At 40.8% G+C, this 20234-nt stretch overlaps 1 protein-coding gene across 1 annotated transcript in view; it reads right to left on the reverse strand.

Moving 5' to 3' along the window:
• The window catches only part of LOC109855861, a 62408-nt gene extending 44590 nt beyond the window's left edge, over nucleotides 1–17818 (reverse strand). Inside the window, exons 1-2 of the mRNA XM_020430526.1 lie at nucleotides 17699–17818; nucleotides 15407–15582 (exon numbers count right to left, since the gene is read on the reverse strand). Of these exons, the coding sequence (XP_020286115.1) occupies nucleotides 15407–15582; nucleotides 17699–17818 (296 nt within the window). The remainder of the gene's footprint in view (nucleotides 1–15406; nucleotides 15583–17698) is intronic.
• Nucleotides 17819–20234: the final 2416 nt, after the last annotated feature.

Raw genomic sequence — 20234 nt, forward strand, 5'->3', positions numbered from 1 at the left:
TGATAAAAGGTTAATTTCAAATGGCTGTTCCTGATTGTTAGCGAGTCTCTTCTGTCTCAGCGGGGAATAATTGAACGATCAGCACACACACCTAACTATCATCGCGCGCCAACGTGCGATTACATGAGAAGTTAGCGCGGCTCTTCCGGCCAAGATCCAAGAATCTCTTAGTGGGGAGAAATGGTTTTCTCCCGAGGGCGGTCAGAACCACCGTGAAGACGTTAACGCTCCAACTGAGCAACTACTTTCCTCGTCGTTTTCGCGCCCGTTATCCGGGATTCTCATTCAACCGGGATTGGGAAAATGAGTCCCGACATGGAAGATACGAATAAAAACTTTCTACGGTAACGGAGATCTCAAAATTGATTTTATCGGTAACTATCTCGCGCTTATTGCACACTTTCGCTCCGTCAAAATGATAACAAAGGAATTCGTCCTCGTCGCCAAAATTTGATCTTCGCGTATATCCGAAAGCAATATGACGAATATAAAAGAAACGTGAGCGCAACGACTTTTTTAATTAAGAAAATATTATTTTTTTATAGAATGTTCTCAAACAAATCTTGTACTCAATAATTTTTTTTATTTGACCCTTTGTAAAATATCTTAAATTTCAAATTTGCAATACAATTTGCAATACAATTGAACTCTTTGATTGTCATCCACTTGCAATAAATTTTTTTTTTTAATAAGAAACGTGACGTATATTTACTACAGAGCTACCTGATATATTCTATGTCCAAACACAGAAATCTTCTCGAAATTTAACTCTATTAGATTTGAAACCTCATGAATGCCTAATAACACATACAACTCAACATATGTTCACTCTGAATTTTAGTCAGACCGTTCATAATGATATGGAATTCTTGGTGTGCATGAACTGCCTTCCAGCTTCCAGCTTAATTCTGCACCTACGCCGAGAATTTCAGGATATTACCGTGTATTAAATTTCAATACGAAAATTCGATATTACAGGCGTGGTATGAGCACGCAATGTAGCGCTCTGGAATTTGTATTTTTTGTTACAGAACTATTCGCGCATGGGTATACATATCTCATAGTTAGGCGAATGCCTTTGGATATTGTCCAATTTTAGCGAGTAATGGCAATTTAGAACTAGGTAAATGTACGTGTAGATTGTTACAGCACAATCTTATCCGCCATGTGGTGTTTGCTAAATCACTAAGATTCTTTAAACTGTTCTCTGTGTTAAAATCCTATGCCGGGAGAGAAATATAAGCTATTTACATTTGATTTGAATAAATTTACGAGTCGATTTATATATATATATATATATAAAATTAGTTCTATCTAACATTATATTACAATGTTCACGTTGACTTTTCTCAATGACGATATTACGTAGTCCAAGCGTAAAACGAGCGTGAATTCGTGAGACCGGAAAACAGTTTTACGACAGTCATTACGCGCGCAGCGAGGCTTTGAAATCTCGAGAAAGGAAAGTATAAGTGTCTAATGCAAGTATACGCGATCTGTATGGGTGTCTACGTAAGAGTATTTAGTTGCTTTCTTGTCGCAAGGGACGCGCACACACGAGCACATACTCGTACATAATCTCTTGATATTCCACAGATCCCCCGTAAGTGCGTTGTCTTGTCGTCCAATAGCGTCTTAAGGCGCGACATTTCATTACCGCAGTTTGAACGAATTCATCCTCTCATCGACTCCCATAAAACAGTAGATAGTCGCCATACATGCAAGCTCGTGTGTCATAAAATACAAGAAAGGCCAGTGAAGCACACTTATATTATAATTAATAAATTACAGAGATATATTTTAATTGCACCCGCACACAGAAATGTTACTTGGTGAAATATATACGGAGCAGAAAATATTTATAGAAAAGTTGCTGATTGATTAAAAAAAAAAAAAATTCATTTGTGTTAAATTAAAGATTCCAAATATGTTAAAACATATATGCAGTCTTTTGTTTTTAAAAGAAATTATTAATATATGTTTAATAAAAAAGATAGAAATGTTATTTATATATGCGAGCGCAAAAAATATAGATGCATAACTCCGGTCCTGTGAATCGAGACGAAGCACAAAGACCTAGGTTCATTCATATTCATTGATTGCTTACAGAACGAAATCATCTACAAAAGGAGAGCCGTTCGTTTTTCTCTTCTCTGTCGCAAGCAAATTAATTCAGCGGCACGGATCCATCGATTAACATCCAATACTTATTTAAACGCAAGAGTTTCGGCGGTCAATGATTTTGCGCTTTCGCCATGCGCCCTGAATACTTCAAAAAGAGAATCATAGATTTATTCAATTTAATTTGTACAAAGAAAATTCTTCTTTTTTTGTGTTTCAAATAAAATAAATAATGTTTATTTTCTCTTTTTCCCTTTTCTTTCTTATTCACTTTTTTGGGACAAAAAGAAAGAAAATTCACAGAAGAAAAGCTTGAGAAGATAGGGTCAATTTCAGAGTTTGCTTAAATGCATCATCTGTGTCCAACATTACCCGTCGCGTTTCACCGCACTATACGATCTACTTCATCCTTCGTTCCTTTCGCAACCCCCTCGATCCTTCCACTTGTTGGAATTCCCGGATTGTTGGCGGAAAGTTACGAAACCGCTCTCTCGCGGATTCATTCGGGCGTAATTAATGCCAATGTATCCATTTCGCGCCTGACAAGACTCGCGGCGGGATACGAGTATGCTTTATGAACGGAGTTTATGAAAATGCTCGCGCCACGCAGAGGGAACGAAGAAGCGAATATCTCGAGGGGGTGTCCTCGCGCGCGTCTCTCCGCAATTGCACAGGTGACGCTCCCGAGGGAGCGATTTCCCGCACTGTGTGTGTATGTGTATGCGCGCGCTTATGTCGCCGCCAGATATTACCGCATAATTTTAGGATATTTCACCGGCACGCAAAAGCGAGTCGTCTCTCGGACGTGCGCGAATAGCTTCACGGACGATCGTTATTCGCTCGCGGGTGAGAACAAAAGGAAACGAACGGAGGCACAGTCCTCCGGAGGGTTTCTCCGCTTTGCATGGGGCGAAGCGATATAGCACGTGTGAAGAGTACACTCGAGAACTGAGCGAGCGAGCGCGCGCGCGGGTCGTCATGAATAATTGAGATTCTTGTACGGGGCGTCGTTTTGCGGCGAGCTTCAGGGATGTACTCCTTCGCGAAATCCATCCCCTCTCGTCGTAATGATTTTTTTGAGCGCGCATTGCATAACGATATACAAAAAATATCATCAATCGAGTGTCATTGTGTGAAGTGAAAAAAAAAAAACAATTATCAAAACTTTCTACTTTTTTACGCGTATTTTGTTTTTTTTTAGAACATATCTAGTACACATTTTGATATTTTACATTTTAAACAAAAGGCGAGAACGCGCTTTCCGAATCTGTTGAAAATATTTCGTCGACGTTCTTGTTTTCACGAAAAAAAAAAAAAAAAAATTGTCCACCACCCACGTAATCGCCTTTCTCCGATGAACACAATGAAACGTGTCTCTCGTCGCGAACACGCGGAATCGAGAGAATCGAAGTCCATAACAAACAAATTGTAAGATACACGAGTTAGAGAACGAACATATAGATAACTACGTTGTGCACGCGCAGATCAGCCGTACGATGACAAATCGCGCATCAGCCGAGCGCGAGCCGCTTATCCATCAACATCAGGCTGGGGGACACGCGTCTCCACCCGGTCCCCGTTCGTCGGACATTCCACGGTGGTGAACCATTACAATTCCCGTCGCCGATGTGGTTCGACGCCTCCGGGGACGATTCCGAACGCCCCGTGATCCCGCGACACCGGCCAAATCGCCGCCATAAGTGGCGATTGTGAGCGTCGAAGGAGATTTATCATCATCCTACCTACGAGCGTGATCGCTGACGTGCCACGATCCTGCCGTTCCTTTCGTGCCAGAATGGAGCTACTTTATTCGTAAAGCTTTTCTGCCTACTCATTGATACGCCTTATCGCACGCGTATCTCTCCCCAACCGGGTCCTGGAATCGATTTTACGATGCTTCTAAAGAACGGACTCTCCGGTATATTATTATATTATATCGGATACTACATAGAGAAAACTGACGGAAGATATATTACAGATTTTTTTTGCGTATAACTCTGTCGGAAAATGGACTGGCGTTAGTTGCTTATGAATTATCTACATGAGTCAATAATAGTTAATAAAAAACGTTAGTAGTAAATATACTCAAGTGTGTCGCTCTGGGTAAACATACTATGTATACGAATTATAAACATATACATGTGCGCATCTCTCGAAAAAGATGCTTGTAAATGTTGCAATGGGAAAAATAATAAGAATAACAAAATCTACGATATATTGCGTGCCAAACATGCGTATCGCGAGAAAGAAGGCCAACTGCCTTCCCTCGGATTTCCATAGATGAAAATGTACGAAACAATGCGCCATTGCGTCGATGTTGTTTCGAAATGACACATTGTTCACCGCGTAGCTGTCGATGACGATAAAATAAACGAATAAACGCACGCTTGTCACGCGCAGCGCGTGTATTTATATATCTTGAGCCGAATAAAATTGCTGCGGTTTTTTTTTTTTTTTTTTTTTATTTTTTTATTTATTCGACGAAGGAGGCGAATGCAAATCTCGAATTACGACCGTGTGTGTTGTTTACACTCGAAATATGCATAAACTAAACCGAGACTTTTTGTCGCTTCGCTAGAATTGCGCGTTTCATTTCTTTGCGTTAACCGTGAAAGAACCGTCAAAAGTCGATAAAAACGAAAGATTTAAATGAAGCGGGCACGGAGTGTGACAATACACGGATCATGCGACGTAAACGACGGTGCGCAAAAGGTGTTTAGTGCGTATCGTGCCGCACGGAAATAAACGAGGAGGATATCAAAAAAAATATCACTATTGTGTGCGCATATCCCTCGCGTGAGTATCCCCGGCCAAAAGAGAGATAAATACCCAAGCGCAAGTGCCAGTACACCTGGCAGGTCGATATGTTATATCGCGGTTGTGCTCTGAAATTCCCCGACGCGTCGTCTCGTTAAGCACATAGAAGTGCATGGATATTGACGCACGCGACGTATATAAATTTCCGTGGCGCCATTATATTTCAGTCGCTCGGAAGATTAATTAATTACGCCATCGTTCGGATGAGCATGTGCTGAATGTTTCGAGAGATAGCACGTCCGATGACCGCAGCAGAGCCGGCTCGCGGTCAAAGGTGAGTGCAAACGAAACCTGATAAAGGGTGTACGCGGTTCGATTTCTTCTCGAAGCGATGCAATCGCAATGACCGGCGGGCAACGAACAAGGCGCGGTTCCACTGAAGTGTGTTAAGCGTCGTTTGCATGATGCTTCTTTTTTTGTTTTACCGGTAACTAGCATGTTAGAAACTAGAAGCTAGAAAAATAATAGACATTTCTACATGAATTCTACACACAATGCAAGTGGAATATAATTAAAAAAATTCATATACACAAAAAAAATATGAAGAAATTTTAGGATACTAATGAATTGTACAATTTCAGATTTGTGTTGTTATATGACGTTAAATATATCACCGCGGTTCACTTTCTTATACGCTCTTCTTATCGCTCGAATATCTTAATTACAAATATATTCCGAAGCGTGTGCGTTGCACACACCGCTTGCAATTAATAAGCCGAATAAATATGTAATGAATCTGTAAGAAAAATGTAACACAACAGATTCAATCGCCGTTGTGCTCCGTTATTACACGTCGTAATTTATAGAAAAGTGACTCTCACGCAATTTTTATGAAACGGCAAGAGTTATGGTCTTGCTCGTGTTTATAATGACCTGCTCGAATTTACATGTGCAACAATGATAAAATGTTTAAGTTCACGCTACGGGGGGGGGGTCGCGATATTAACCGCGTAAATATAGCGAGATATTTCGACCGAAAAATAAAATTAAAGCACTAAACACTGTCCGCCACAGATTTTTCCTATAACAATTCCTGTCACAAAATGTTGTAGTCACGCACGTTTCAATGGTCGTTATTCTATGAACGATGAAAATGAAAAGCAATATTGTTAACTGCCCAATTACTTGCACGCGATACTTAACAGTTTCGTAATCGTCCATCGCGCAACTTTTTTCTTTTCATTTTATCTCTCTCAAATGCATTTTCCAATAAAAGTTGCGGCGTTTAAAGTTTAATGTCATATATAAAAATAAAACAAAATTGCACAAAATGTTCAACCGAGCTTGTTCTAAAATTCTTTAAATTTGCAAATAAAATAAATAACATTCGGAAACAAGCACGCATGAATAATTCGCATTCAGCAAAACAATCTTCTCCGTTAACATTCTCACGTTACGCCGACAAAACAATGTTCAATGCCTTCGGAGCGCAATGTCCATTTAAACGGGATATCCCTTAGACAAGGTATCCCTTGGACGGGATAATCCTGTGATCCATGTCCTACGCCCACTTGTCCACCCAACGTCGCAGGTAAACGCGGGTAAACGCGGTGTCGATTATTCACAGTGGATCATTGGCACCAGACGCACCTAACTTGCGCATTTATGCACGCACGTGTGTAACCTGTGTCCGCCTCTATGTACACATTCTGGCCCCACAGGTGGTCAACCAACGGCGAGCAACACTCGACAATAAAATAAATCCGTATATTCATTTCTCATGGAAATTCTATGTTTTATCTACTCAAATACTTAGTTTCTCTTGAATTGTTTTTGAATAGTAGAAATATTTTTATATACTGAAAATTATAACAAAAAAATCATTTTAGATATTACACACGTGAATAATCTGATATCACCAGAAAACTTTATTTATAACAGCTTGTAATGTAGATCCGCATTGTATTAAATGCTGGTTGACCACTACTGCGGTGTTCATATCCTGTCGGAGGACTTGAGCGTAAAGTCACATGAACCACCCACGCTCACCCGTCCTCGTTCTCCGGGAGGATTACACCGAAGATACGACAGATAAAGGTGGTATAATTTAGCGTCATTATTATAAGCGTCTGAGGCGACGGCAAGGGATGCTGTAACGACATGAAAGCGCGTACGTGGAGTTGCGCGAGCACAGAATTAAACGATCTCATTAACGGAGCTCTACGGCCGAAATATCGATCGCTATTTAGGCGTCTGCAAATAGCGCGCGCTTGTATCTCAGCCTGCGCTTGTGCTTTTGCTTTGAACTCTGTTCTTACAGATAATCAAGTAACACTGTTAAATGCTCCCTCCCCAGTAAGTGGTTTTAAAATAATTAATTAATTAACAGTTGTGTTGTTTTTTCGGTCGACTTGCATTTACTTGTATAAAACGTTTCGTATTTTTTTACCGTTTAAGTTTTATACAACTGTCAATATATGTGTATACTTATATTTATTTATATATAAAAATATATTACTTTGAAAAGAAGAAAGTAACAAAGACACAGAGCGACTCAATGTTTTTAATTATATGCTAACTAATGAAAAACAACTTGTGAGGTACAGTTTCTAATCAAATGATATCTCATTAGGAGTATTTAGCATTTACCTCTTACAATGGCGACATTATCATTTGTCCGCGTGACGACTTTCACTATACTACGTATATACATATACGTAGTCCTCTCGCTACAACATTAATTAAGCACACGCGAATCTACATGCAATTAAAATGTAATCAACGTGACACGATCGTTTAGGAAAATTAAAGTTTCATTCAAGATATATATTTCTTTCTTAAACGTTACTTGAAAAAAAAAAAAACTAAAGTAAAATATTTTTTCCGATATTATATATCTTTTTACCATAAAAAAATTATACCATTAAAAAACCAAAATAACACAAATTAGATTTTAGAAAATTAACGTGTTTTATACATGTGTCTGGAACAACGTAGAAAGAAATCCGAACGCGTATTAGATACCTTCAAAATCATTGGTCTTTTATCATTGCGAGAATTGCTTCGTAACGACGAGGGAGACGACCGATACCGGTTTTCTAATCGGAATAGAAGAGATTAGGGCAAGACACGTAGATCTGAGATTTCCTCGGACAGAAACTGCCAATCGCCGTTCTGATCGGCCGCATTATAATTCAAATGGTTCCATTAAGTGCGTTCACGCGCTATTAGACCCGCGCGGATTCTCTCTCGTCTTTTCCTCACCAACGCCTTTTTCTCACGATTGGCCTCGGCCTTCGTGGATGACGACAGCGAAAGTGCACCATATCGATCCCCTCGGCCTTAACGCCATTTCCATTAGGTTAACGACCCGCCGCCTGATAAAGTATTCACGATGCGAATAAATACGACGTGATTCTCTCGGGGTAATGAGTGCCGGATGAAGACCGCGAAAAGCGATTTGGCGACCGTTACTTATCGCTTATCCGCATCGTTCAATGTTTTATTATCGTCATTCATATAGTTAAACAAACGAATTAAAGCACTTTCGTTCAAATACAACCACGCAAAACATTCGAGAAACCAAGTGAACTAATCGAATTAGTGTTTGATGATAAATATTTCTAAACCAAATAATTTTCAAATTAGTATTCAAATTTTTGTTCGCTGCACGATCCTGTAAAAAACATCTTATTTTCAAGATCCGATTACTTGTGAAGTAAAATATTTTCAAGTTCACAGGGTTGGACACAAATGTTAAGAGAAGTTACCCCTAGCGTCCGTGCTGTCGAAGGTAAAAAACCACCCTTTAGCGACGGTTCTTCGTTAAGTGGCGCCCACCAACGGAGACGCCGAGTACTATCGGCGTCCCGACGTCGCAGCATCCCTGCAACCATGTTTCTATGATCCGCCGCTAGATTGAGATACCAGCCCGGTGTTTCTATCGTGACACCGGGTATATATCGCGCGCCGATAAAGCAGATCTTGCAGCGTGTACTATAATCTGTATAACCGAAGATTTATCGAGAAAGTTTATCAACGCCTCGTAAACGCCTTTGAAAAAAATTTCTTACCACAAAAGTTTACTCTTTGAAAGATGGAAAATAAATCTTGCTGACACTGACATTTCTTTTCAAAAGGAATGAATGTGAAAAACCCATGTACGCTGATAATATTCAACTCTTTTACATGTTAGAAAATGAAACATATATTTAAAACACTATGACGAGCGTGAAATGTATAAAATTGCACAAAGTTTTATTTTTAAACACATTTCGAAGAAAAAGAGAGTAAAACCGAGAAAATGAATCAAGATAAAAAATAAAGGAAAAACGCGTATTATTTCTTTTTTTACCAATAGATATTTATATTTAAATACCAAAACGATATATTTATTTCACGGCTGCTGTGTATCTCGTGACGTTCTTTCCGTCAGTGAAAGCGACTCGCTTGTTTTGTTTAAAAGTTCCCGAGCGCGTTTTTGACCCGCGTTGCGGATGCGATATGCCATTTTCGTACGCGCATTTTGCCGCCGATCCCGACTCGCGAATGTGAGCGGCATCGAGTCCCCGTAGCAGGATATCCGTATTCCCCATTCGACGGCCGATCCCGTGAAAATCTGCCTCGTTAAGCACCTCGACGTATTTGAGGCGGCGCACTCGCGCGTGCTCGCACAATCCATCAAAAGCCGATGCGGTAGCGCGAGCGGCCGTCGGTGCAGATCAATGCGGGATAAAAAAAAAAAAAAAGAAAGACAGTGAACGAAGCGGCCGATATAACATGTGACGAAATATAAATCACTATTAACTGCCGTGAAATCCGCGAGTTGCTATCACAACCGTAAAGAAGTAAATCGCTCTCATAAAGAAGTAAACTGCCATCGAAAGTCGTAAAAAGAGAGAAAACCATGAATTACCATCGAGATTAAGTTAAGTTCGTGTATAAATCTCGGCTGATGTGACGGAAAAACGAGAACGAAGTTAGCAAAATCAATCTTTATAAAACAAGAAATCGCTATAAAAAAGTTCAATTGTAAATTTTGTTACATAACACTCATATTTTAAATATAGAAAAAACAATATGTCAAAACCTTCGTCACTCTATTGCCATTGAGAACGTGACCAAATCTTTTGTCACACTCGTTAACTTTGTTTGATTAGAGCTACGTAGATAATCGATCGATGTAAAAAGCAACAAATTATTTTACAAAATCACGATGAGTAAACAAAATAATTAAACCGAATCACAAGAAACTGGATTAACGTGAGGGTTTTAGGTGCTCTTCGCGTACATGAAGGTCGATAATGTCTAGCTATCGCTTGATTAATCGCTTGATTAAAGGTCACCGGGCAGAGAACCTTTACGTTATAACATCTCCTGCTCGGAGTTAATTAACTGTCGACATGCGCGACAAATCAATCGAGAGCAGTCTTTCAACCGGTCTCAAATTGAATCCGCACGAAAGCATCGCGCGCGCCAGAGAGAATATATTGAACCGAGAAAGAGATGACAAAAGTTCAAATGAATACGGAAGGTGTGTCAATTCGTGTTAAAAGATGATTTGATTACGGTTCACGGGTGAATTAAAGAGAATGAATACTCATTGAACTCTCGAGTCTACATTTGTACACACACATCAAAGTTACACTTATAACTCGATAAGCTTATTCAGTTTGTATAGAAGAGAGAGAGAGAGAGAGAGAGAGAGAGACAGAGAGAAAAATTATAATTACATTTTTTAATTACTGAGATATTTTACATTTGCGAATATTAAGATCTCAGAATTGCTTTGTCAAATTAAATAGATATTTCAAAAAACAAATGACGATCTAATTGTCACGTAATAACACCTTGTTTTTTCGTCAATATCTTTTTTTCATGCGCGCTCAACTTCTCTAACGGCTCTCTTGAATAATTTCTCATAAAAGCGTGCTTTTTTCTCGCGGAAAAACGACATGAAAAGAAAAATTAACAGCGCGGACGAGATAGATTAAATTTGCAAAAAGGAGCACAGAACGCGCGCGTGCACGCGCGTTTTTCCCCGTGCGGAAATCGCGAAAGCTCTCTGACGCCCGGCGCTTTATACTACGGCTTAACTATCCTTTGATATTATCTCCAACGGTGGCTCTACTTTGTCTCTCTACCGACGACTCTTTACGACCGGTAACCTCTGGCCCTGTACTAATACAGAATCAGGGTTTGATCTCTTTGACGAAAAAATACGAACTAATTGGCGTGTATACCGCGCCCGGCATTCGTTAGTCACGATATTCCCCAGGAGACGATCCAGATTCTGGAGAATCGCCTTTGAGGCTGGAATTATTGTTTTTCGTGTTACTTTCCTATATATATATAACGGAGAAGAGCGACGGACTCTCGGCTCGCGATTCGCGACGCGATAATTGCTATATCCCTTGCGCGCAGCGCGCAATCCTCTGTATTCTTTAATTCCTCTTCGTGTAATTACGCATTCGCGCGGCGGAGAGATTTCCGCGAGATATATACCTATATGCGCGACTCGCTACGCGGGATATTAAGTTACACAATTCTTCGCGTCCGAGAGCATTATACCATCCGAACGTTCTCTTCATCTTATGCGTTTATCTCCGAAGGAAAAGGAAATAGATACGCGTTGCGCGATCTCGAGTATCGCGTTATTTCGTTCAGCTTAACTCTGAGGTATCGCTCGGGTATACCGGGGGATCATTTGTAAAACGATACCGTGTGTACACTGCGGCGTTCCTGATTTAACAGATTCTTACACCAAGCTGCGTTAGGTGTTCCTTTCATCCAATCAGTTCCCGTGAAATTACCCCCGGCACGGAGTACCGGACACGGACGAGGCTTCGCATTTCCGAACGACGCGCGCCGAATAGTTTCTCTATCTCTCCTCGCCTACCCTATCCCGTTTCGACGATTCTTCATGTATACGTGCGATACACGCTGCGGATGGCGTATACACGATTCGAAACGTAGCTGCGTACGTAACTACGCTAAACATCGCCTAATGAACGCATACGGGCGGCTCTTTGGCACAAAGGTTTCTCTCTACGCTTTATATAAAGCATGGGTGAGTTATTTACATTGTGGTCGACAGAATTTCAAGCTGCGCGAGGTTCTAATGAACCTTCACATCCTCCACCCCCCCCTCATCTCACGCCGCGACTGCAAACCCGCGCCCCTCACCTCACACGCATTCGTCTGACCGAACGAGTTTTCGATATACGAATCCGTTCAGTGTGTCGAGCCGTTAATTAATTAAAATCCCGAAGCGAAATTCGCATCGTCGCGAATATTTTAGATACCTTCCAAAGCTTTATGAGGAAAATACTTCAAACTTCCTGACGCGCTTTCCCACTCTCCCCGTACGCTCCGCGTCCATGTTCACCCTCGGGAAACGGGGATTCATTGCGAATAGCTGTAGGAACCTTCGCCGCACGCGAATATTTACGAAGGGCGGCCGCGAATGCGGCGAAAAAAACGAGTATTTAATGAAATGTACGTAGAGACGGAGAGAACGAGACGAGTAAGAAGGAAAGAGAAGAAAGATCCAGAAAAGGTATGCCACGAAAATCATAAAAATACCGTGAACCAGAAAATCGTAGAATTTCAATGATCAGCGTTTAACCGCGCGTTCAATTTTCCTCGGCAACTCGTCGCTGACGCGAATATTTTTTTGCGGCTGAAATAGTCACTAGCTTGTAATTAATAAGCCCTCGTATACATTCGGGCGCAACGTGTGTTTGTATATTCATGTGTTCACAAATTCGGAAATATTCAGAAGCCGCATGAAAAAAAAATGCATCGCGGCAGAATAAAACCAACGCCCCGCTATATATTATTAAATCGTTCGAAATCACGGCATCGTTATTCAATAGAATTTTTTTTCATAAAACACGCTCGTTAGAAACTTCTTTAAATATAAATTTACTTGTTTTCATTGAAAAAAAAAAAAAAAAAAAAAAAAACAGTAGTGCGCGCGCTCGCGCGAACAGTCATTGATTAAATCTAAATGGCAATGTCTACTTTTGCGTAAATTTACACATAATATATTTGATAATCTGAGATCATGCAAAGCGCGAGCCAGATCCTGTTTTGCAACCTGACTCTCGCCGTAGGATGTAAATTCGTTGGCATAGAACAGCAACGTAATGCGCAGCACAAAATCACGGGAATACGCCCCCGGGTGGCTTATGAATACTCCAGCAACGACGACAACCACTTTTCGAGATAACCTTCAGTTCCCTAATCTCTGTATTCGCCTCCATCCTTTCTACGGTCCATTATTCTCTCCTTCTCTCTCTTTCTGTTTTCCTTTCTCTCTCTTTCTTTCACTTTACCTCACTCTCTCTCTCTTTCTCTCTCTCTTTACCCAAACTGTAAGCTTGAGATTAAGGTCTTTTAACAACTAACATGTCGTGTTCATGTCCAGCTGAGTAATTACGAATATGAATCCCGACAAGCTTTGAAATTCACGCGAGACTTTATTTAGCAGGGTCGCGGTTCGTAAGAATTTCGCTGACTCTTTGGCTAATTATCGCCAAAAAAAATAACATTCCGTTGTTCATCGTTTAAGTCGAGTTTATATTTATTAAAAAAAAAACTATCGTTAGACTCATTCTTTTTTTTTATCAAGAAAATAATAATTAATGTAATTATTATTATAAGATAAGAAACTGATAATTAATTAGAGAGAATACAATAGACAAAACTGCAGCATGCTGCCTGCATCTCTGTGTTACTTCTTATATTGTCTTCTTATATTTGTCGAAGAAACAGAGTGAAGTTGCGTGGTAATTAATTACGGACTTCAAACTCGTTAAAAGTGTTTGCAAGATGTCGATTATCAACTGTCAACAACGACGGGTAATATACTTCTATTCTTGTTTTTCTCGATGGCGTTTATTACCGGCGACTTTTATCTAAAATGTTAGTTTTCACAATCTAACGCGCAGAAGTGTCTTAATTAGACAGGAAGAACTTTAATTAGACATTACATTTAAGTGACATCTTCATGAACGACTTTAGTTGAACGTGACGATAAGATCGCAAGAGAGAAGAAAAACTCAATGTTATAAAATAATACTCGAACTTAACTCGTATAATTGTGGTATTAATGATTAAAACCGCGTATTTTTAGTTAAAAAAATATAACATCACATTTGCACATAAATATTACACGTTTTTGCAAATATTATCGTTTTCCTTATTAAACGAGGTTTAATATAAAAATGTGAAATAAAATTTTAATTTTTTTAAAACAAATAGAAATATGCCGAGTTTCCCCGTGAAGTTGCCAATTAAATTGTTACATGTCAGCACGGCGTAATCACTTCTTTTTTTGTGTCATATATTCAGCTTTCCTCTCTTCATCCACTTACGCTCTTCAATTATCAAGCTCAACTGTTATGCGCGCAGTTTGCGGCGTCCCGATAAACTACCCTCGAAAATCCCCGGTCGGGACGAAGCACACCAACCCCGAAAAATACGCCAACCACGAAGGCTTAACATTTCGGGGGTGGTATTATCCGCGAGTGGTGGCAGCCAAATCCCCAGGTTCTGCACAAGCCAACGCTTGGCTGGAGCAGATTGGTTGAGGAGATCAACGTGGTGGGCAGCGAGGACTCGCTGTGCGCGCTTCCGGGCTAAGTTTAATCAGCCGTACCTATATACTTTGAGCTTGTACTGTGTTACCCCACGACTGCATCTTAGCGCGACGAACTTAATGGCATCTATTCTCGAGAGGAATTGATGCGACTAGAAACTCACTGTAAAATCCGCCGCTAAACCGCGGAACAAAGTTGTACGTCGTGTCGTCGCCGGACGAATGGGCGCGCATTAAACGTGCGCGAGTTCGAGGAGCACGACCCCCGATATATCGTCGCCGCATAAAGTTCCGCGAACTTGCGTACCTACATTAGACGATCGGTCGCCACCGCGGACATTTCTATACGACTCGGTTAGAAAGCCCGAAGGAAAACTAATTTCAATATTGAAACTATGTTAAACAAATCCTATCTAAAAGATAGTCACTCACTAAAGTGAAGGATCACGTGACAGGGACTGTACTTTAGTGTCACGTGTTGTTTTTTCACTCTTTCTTCTCGCTATTTTTCGAGTGTAATAATTTTCATGCGTTATTTCTGACATCTCTCATATGTACATCACATTGTTTACGGCTGCCCGGTATTGGTCATGAGCGCCGTATTATATGTATCATATGATTTGTAAGACGTATAATATTCTAGCTGTCATTGCGATGACACAGGTTGTGTTCAATGATACAACACGTTAAAATAAAAACAATAACAGCGTGCGCACTTGTGTTGTGCTAGTAAAACAAAAAAAAACTCAAAGAGAGATGTCACACATATAAACGAAAATATCAAGAAATACTAATTATGATCAGATATAACATGTTGATGTATCATTTTATATAACAGAAAAATAATACTGACACACACATCTAATTGTTGTAAAACCTCTCGTGCACACAATCACGCAGTTTTATTTCGAAATGTTGATTTACCGTTGTTGTTGATTATTATTTGCGGTGGGCATCGGAGTCGGCACCCTAGGTGGTGGGACTGGTATAGCTTTTCTTCGACCCCCACCGGTCTGATGCACCGTCGGTGTCACTCTTCCGGTGGGTGCTATTCGACCGGCAGTTCGTGGCCTTTCCGTCCGCATATCCATGATGTATATCTGTAAAAGACAAATAAAAATCTTTTTGTTAATTAAACGCGTTCTCTTCTGTTAATGAAAAGATCATTATTTTTGAAAAAAAAAAACAAATTATATGTTCGTTTAATAATATACTTGTGATTTTTTAGCGGAATTAATAATCAATTATTTTGTTATCAAACAAGCAAAGCCCATCGTGGACAAAAGTATCGCTTCGCAGTAACTTTATATAGCGTAACGCCGAAGATCACAGAAATGTGATGATAAACTTCGAAAAGAGTGAATGTTTGGAAAGGACTGACAAGAAAAACGAAGAAGAGACTACCGGGACCGGGTACGACTACCAACGTAAAAACTTCGTGGTGTATGCCGTCAACTTCGTAGTTCCATCTCTCCCTTGCGCGCGTCTGTTTCCCTTCGTTTATTCAAGCCAGTTTAACGCGCCAAAACGGGAGTCTGGATACGATTCAGTAGCGCTACCATTAACTCTAGGATTACCACCAAAATATATGTGCAAAAAGTGTGTTCGAAAGAAAAAGTCACATACGTGTGTTGTGATATCGATTCTTTTGTTCATGAATTTTTTTTTCGATAAACAGACGCGCGATTCAAGAGCTACACACAAAAATATAAGACGGAAACTTGTTTTCTTCATCCGCGACTGTATTATATCCGTACGATCCACCCCAAAAATTATTTTTTTTTTTTAAAAGAAAGAAACGTTTTGTCCACAGATAACACACAGGTAGGTGGTGCGCATTGAAGGAGAACTCTCTCGCGAACGACAGTTGTGTCCCACCCCCCTACAGACGACAGCAGAAAGAAGCCCGTATAATCTCGCCGGTAGTGCAACATTGTTGTCGCGGATGCTTTAGCGTCGCGGACGCGGAGGACGCGAACGGCGCCGGCAAAGGAGAAGAGAAGGAAGAAGGAAGGGTAGAAACGACGACGGTCGGTACGCGATCATTATTTCCCGACGTGTGTAGTCCACCGAGATGGGGATGCCGGCGAACAATGCGCGCCGGCAAGTTGGTTTAAATATTCAGCCTCCGGCGCGGATACGCGCCATTCGCGCTAGCACGGATACGGCAACTTGAGACGAAGCCATGTACGAAGATAAAGAGACAAGAACGATACTTCCTGAACGAGTTAATGGAGGTAAAAGCTACGACGCTTCGGGGACGCAATAAAATTAAAAATTGTTAAAGAGATAAAATGCATATGTATATGTATATCATGTAAAATGATATTAAAAAATGTTTTTCTTTCACTCACACACATTTATACAGTTGCTATTTCAAATACTTTTTTCATCATTTTTTTCTTCTTACATACAGCTTTTGTAACGGAATATTTTGCTGCGCAAAAATATGAGACAAAAATATAGTTTTTTGTACGCGGAAAAATATTCTTTTGCTTCCTAAAAATAATTACTCGCTAAATTGTTTGAAAAATTTCAACCCTGCGCTGAAAACTGCCTTTCTACCTCGCTACGCACAACGCTCCCTCGCAATTCGCGCGTCTCGCGTGTTTGCGCCCGTAAGCGAGCATGAAGATTTCACGATTGCGCGAAGTACGCGCGCGCGCGCAAAAAAAAAAAAAAAAAAAAAAGAAAACTCGTTTTGCTGCAGCAAAAATAGAGACAAAATATCGCGATGTAGGGCTACCGTTTTCTCGGAGACGAGCCGGGGCAAAATAAACTCTCGAGCGCGCCGGAACGTCGACAACGCCGGCGGCTTCACAATGGGGAGCATCTGCTTAGCAAATTGCGAAAAATAATAACGTTTGCGCCCAAATCCGTGGCCCGGAGCGCCACGTCGTCGGAGTCTGCGAAGCTACCGCGGTATATACATCGTAACACAATAACGCCCACTCGTGAAACTGCGAACTCGGAGGAGGGTGAATACGAAAGCGAACGACGCGGGAGAGGGTGAGAGGTGCAAAACGAGCGCTATACGGGAGAGCGCTCCCCCTTCGTATATGTATACGATGGTGGTGGTGCACCCGCGAAAACAATATGCCAACGTCGTATACGCACGCGGAAGATCGCGTACACGCGTGTGCGCTCTCGTCACGCGCGTGACACCGAGTCACCCAGCCGAAGGCGATTCCGGGGACTCTTCTTTGTGACCCTCACTTCCGCACCTTTGACGGCGAACCGTTTCACCATCAGCCATGCGTGTATCCTCGTCGAGAATTCTACTGAGAAACTTGAAGCTTCAGAATTAACGTAGCGATCGATCGCATTGTAAATCATTCGGCATTAAGGATTTTTCTTATCAAGCTTCTTCGCCTCGCGGAAAAGTGTTCCGTATATCGACGGCTTAGCGCGCGTGTTTGCCAATCTAATCTTCGCCTTTCGGTGGGCATAATCTTGAGAAAAAAAATCAAAACCAATCTGCGTTCATATCCGGTGTCTTCGATCTTCGAGTTATCTTTGGTTTTTTTTGAAAAATTATCAATAACATTAAAACCAAGATGATGACTCAGTTTTTTTATTGTCACGGGAATTCAATTCGTAGTGTATACGCGTTGTCACAGTAAATCAGAGAAATACTATCGCGCACATACCTACATAAATTATCGATCCCCAAATCACTCGCGTTCGATGGAAACGCACAGCCAATGTTTAATGCGACATAATACGCTGGCATGACTAATTCGTGCCATTATCATCGACGCTAATCGCCATCTATCTACGAGGATAATGAATACCGCAAATTAATAACGTTCGATTGACACGTAACGTCCGAGCTTCATCCGCCGACGGACGCGCGCGCGCGCGCGCGCGTGCACATTGTGTTCCTAACAAGAGCCGCGCGCTTCCCCAACCCCCCATCAACTCTTTCGATAAAGCGCACGCGTGTTACACGTCGATTGTTTACGCATACCTTCAAGCAACAATCGGGGGGAGAAAAAAATGTCATCAACCAGAAAAGCTATTTGCAGTTTGACAAGCGGAATCAGAATAAAAAAAAAATGATTCATATTTGACGAAAATCGAATGAATGTTTGATCAGGAATAATAAGCAAATAAAATCGGTGAATTGTTAGGTACCGACGATATATAATTGCCATCTATTTTCTCGCAGATTTCACAAGCGCAATTACATATTAACTAACTCATGCTTGATTAACAAGTAATATATTATCTGGAAAATATAATAAATTTTATATGTATATACGCATGAAACTTACACACACACACACACACACGTTCGAGAAATTCAAAAATTATTATTTACAAAACTAAAGAAGAGTATCAATTATATCGAGAGAATTATTTTGTTGACAAACACGCTGATAATGTTTAATACAGAATTAGTCTGATTATCTCGCTGTATTATCATCGATGCCGATTGCCACGAGCGAATACGACAAATTAATTACGGTCGATTGACGTTGTAATGTCCCTAACCAGAATGTATTTTGCATTCGCCTAATCCCTTTATTACATCCACACGGTGCAATTGTTCATTGCACACGCGTCCTTCCGCTCGTGAGAGAACGGGAAAATGTTATTAACGAGTGAGAGAAAACGGAAGAAAAAAGATATTGCGTTCTCTCTCGCAAGAGAGTTGGAGCGAGAGAGAGAGAAAGATAGAGAAAGAGTGAGGATCGTATTCAAAGGAGAATTTATCGCCGATATTTTCCCGGGCGACGTCGGCGTCGGCTTCTCTGTCGATTCCTATTAATCATCGGAGCACAACTGCGCGTACCCGTATCAACACGCGGCCGAAGATACATGCCGGGAGTTTCTCATGCCACGACGCGATCGCCACATGTGACCACCGTCCGACGTTCTCATGGCGATCGCATATCGGAGCATCACGTGCACGACACGCGTGTATGTGATTGCTCTTCACTATTCTTTCTCTTTTTTGATAACATCTACGTTCTTGCGCGACAACGAACAGCATCGATTGCGTATCGACAAACGCATTAATTTGTCGATACGCGAAACGTATCTAAAGTGCAATAAATATGTTTGCATATATATATATATATATATTACAAAACTTTTTTTGTTAAATATAGATTATCCACGCTGTGATTCTTTCACGTGATTAGCATCTTTCAGCTACATGTGTCCTTTGATGTTTCTCGTTATTTTACTTATTAGATAAGCATTTATCGTCACGCGGAGAGAGAGAGAGTTTCCCGAAAACTTGCACGCGCGCGGCTTTAACACACGTACAGTTTTCCCATCTCCCCCTCGATGTTTGTTTAAGCAAGTAAATGATCTATGTATCTTGTCCGCAGTCCGAGACGCGAGCGAGCAGCAGACTTTATAAATTCAGGACAAATTAGTTTATCTTCGGGTGATGTTTACTATACACTAAAAAGCCGGCGGAACCGCACAGCCCACCCACACACCGCTATATCAAAGGCCCCGCTAAAAATATAACGCGTTTCTCATCTCGCAACACCCCGTCCCGCTTTTTCTCGAACCACCCTCTTCAGACAGACGTCCGTCCGGGAAGTTGACGTAGAGAATGAGAAGCGTAATTGTCCAATGCTATCATCGTGACTGTGTTTTTTTTTTTGCGGTCAAATATAGAATATATGAAATATTTAAGAGAAATTATTGGTATAATATAAAATCATGAATTATATATAGAACTATCAAAGCCCCGACGCCGATGAGTACACTTTTAATATTCATTAAAAGA

The sequence above is a fragment of the Pseudomyrmex gracilis genome, unplaced genomic scaffold (assembly GCF_002006095.1).
Source record: "Pseudomyrmex gracilis isolate BER0280 unplaced genomic scaffold, ASM200609v1 scaffold_100, whole genome shotgun sequence".
Taxonomy (NCBI): Eukaryota; Metazoa; Arthropoda; class Insecta; order Hymenoptera; family Formicidae; genus Pseudomyrmex; species Pseudomyrmex gracilis.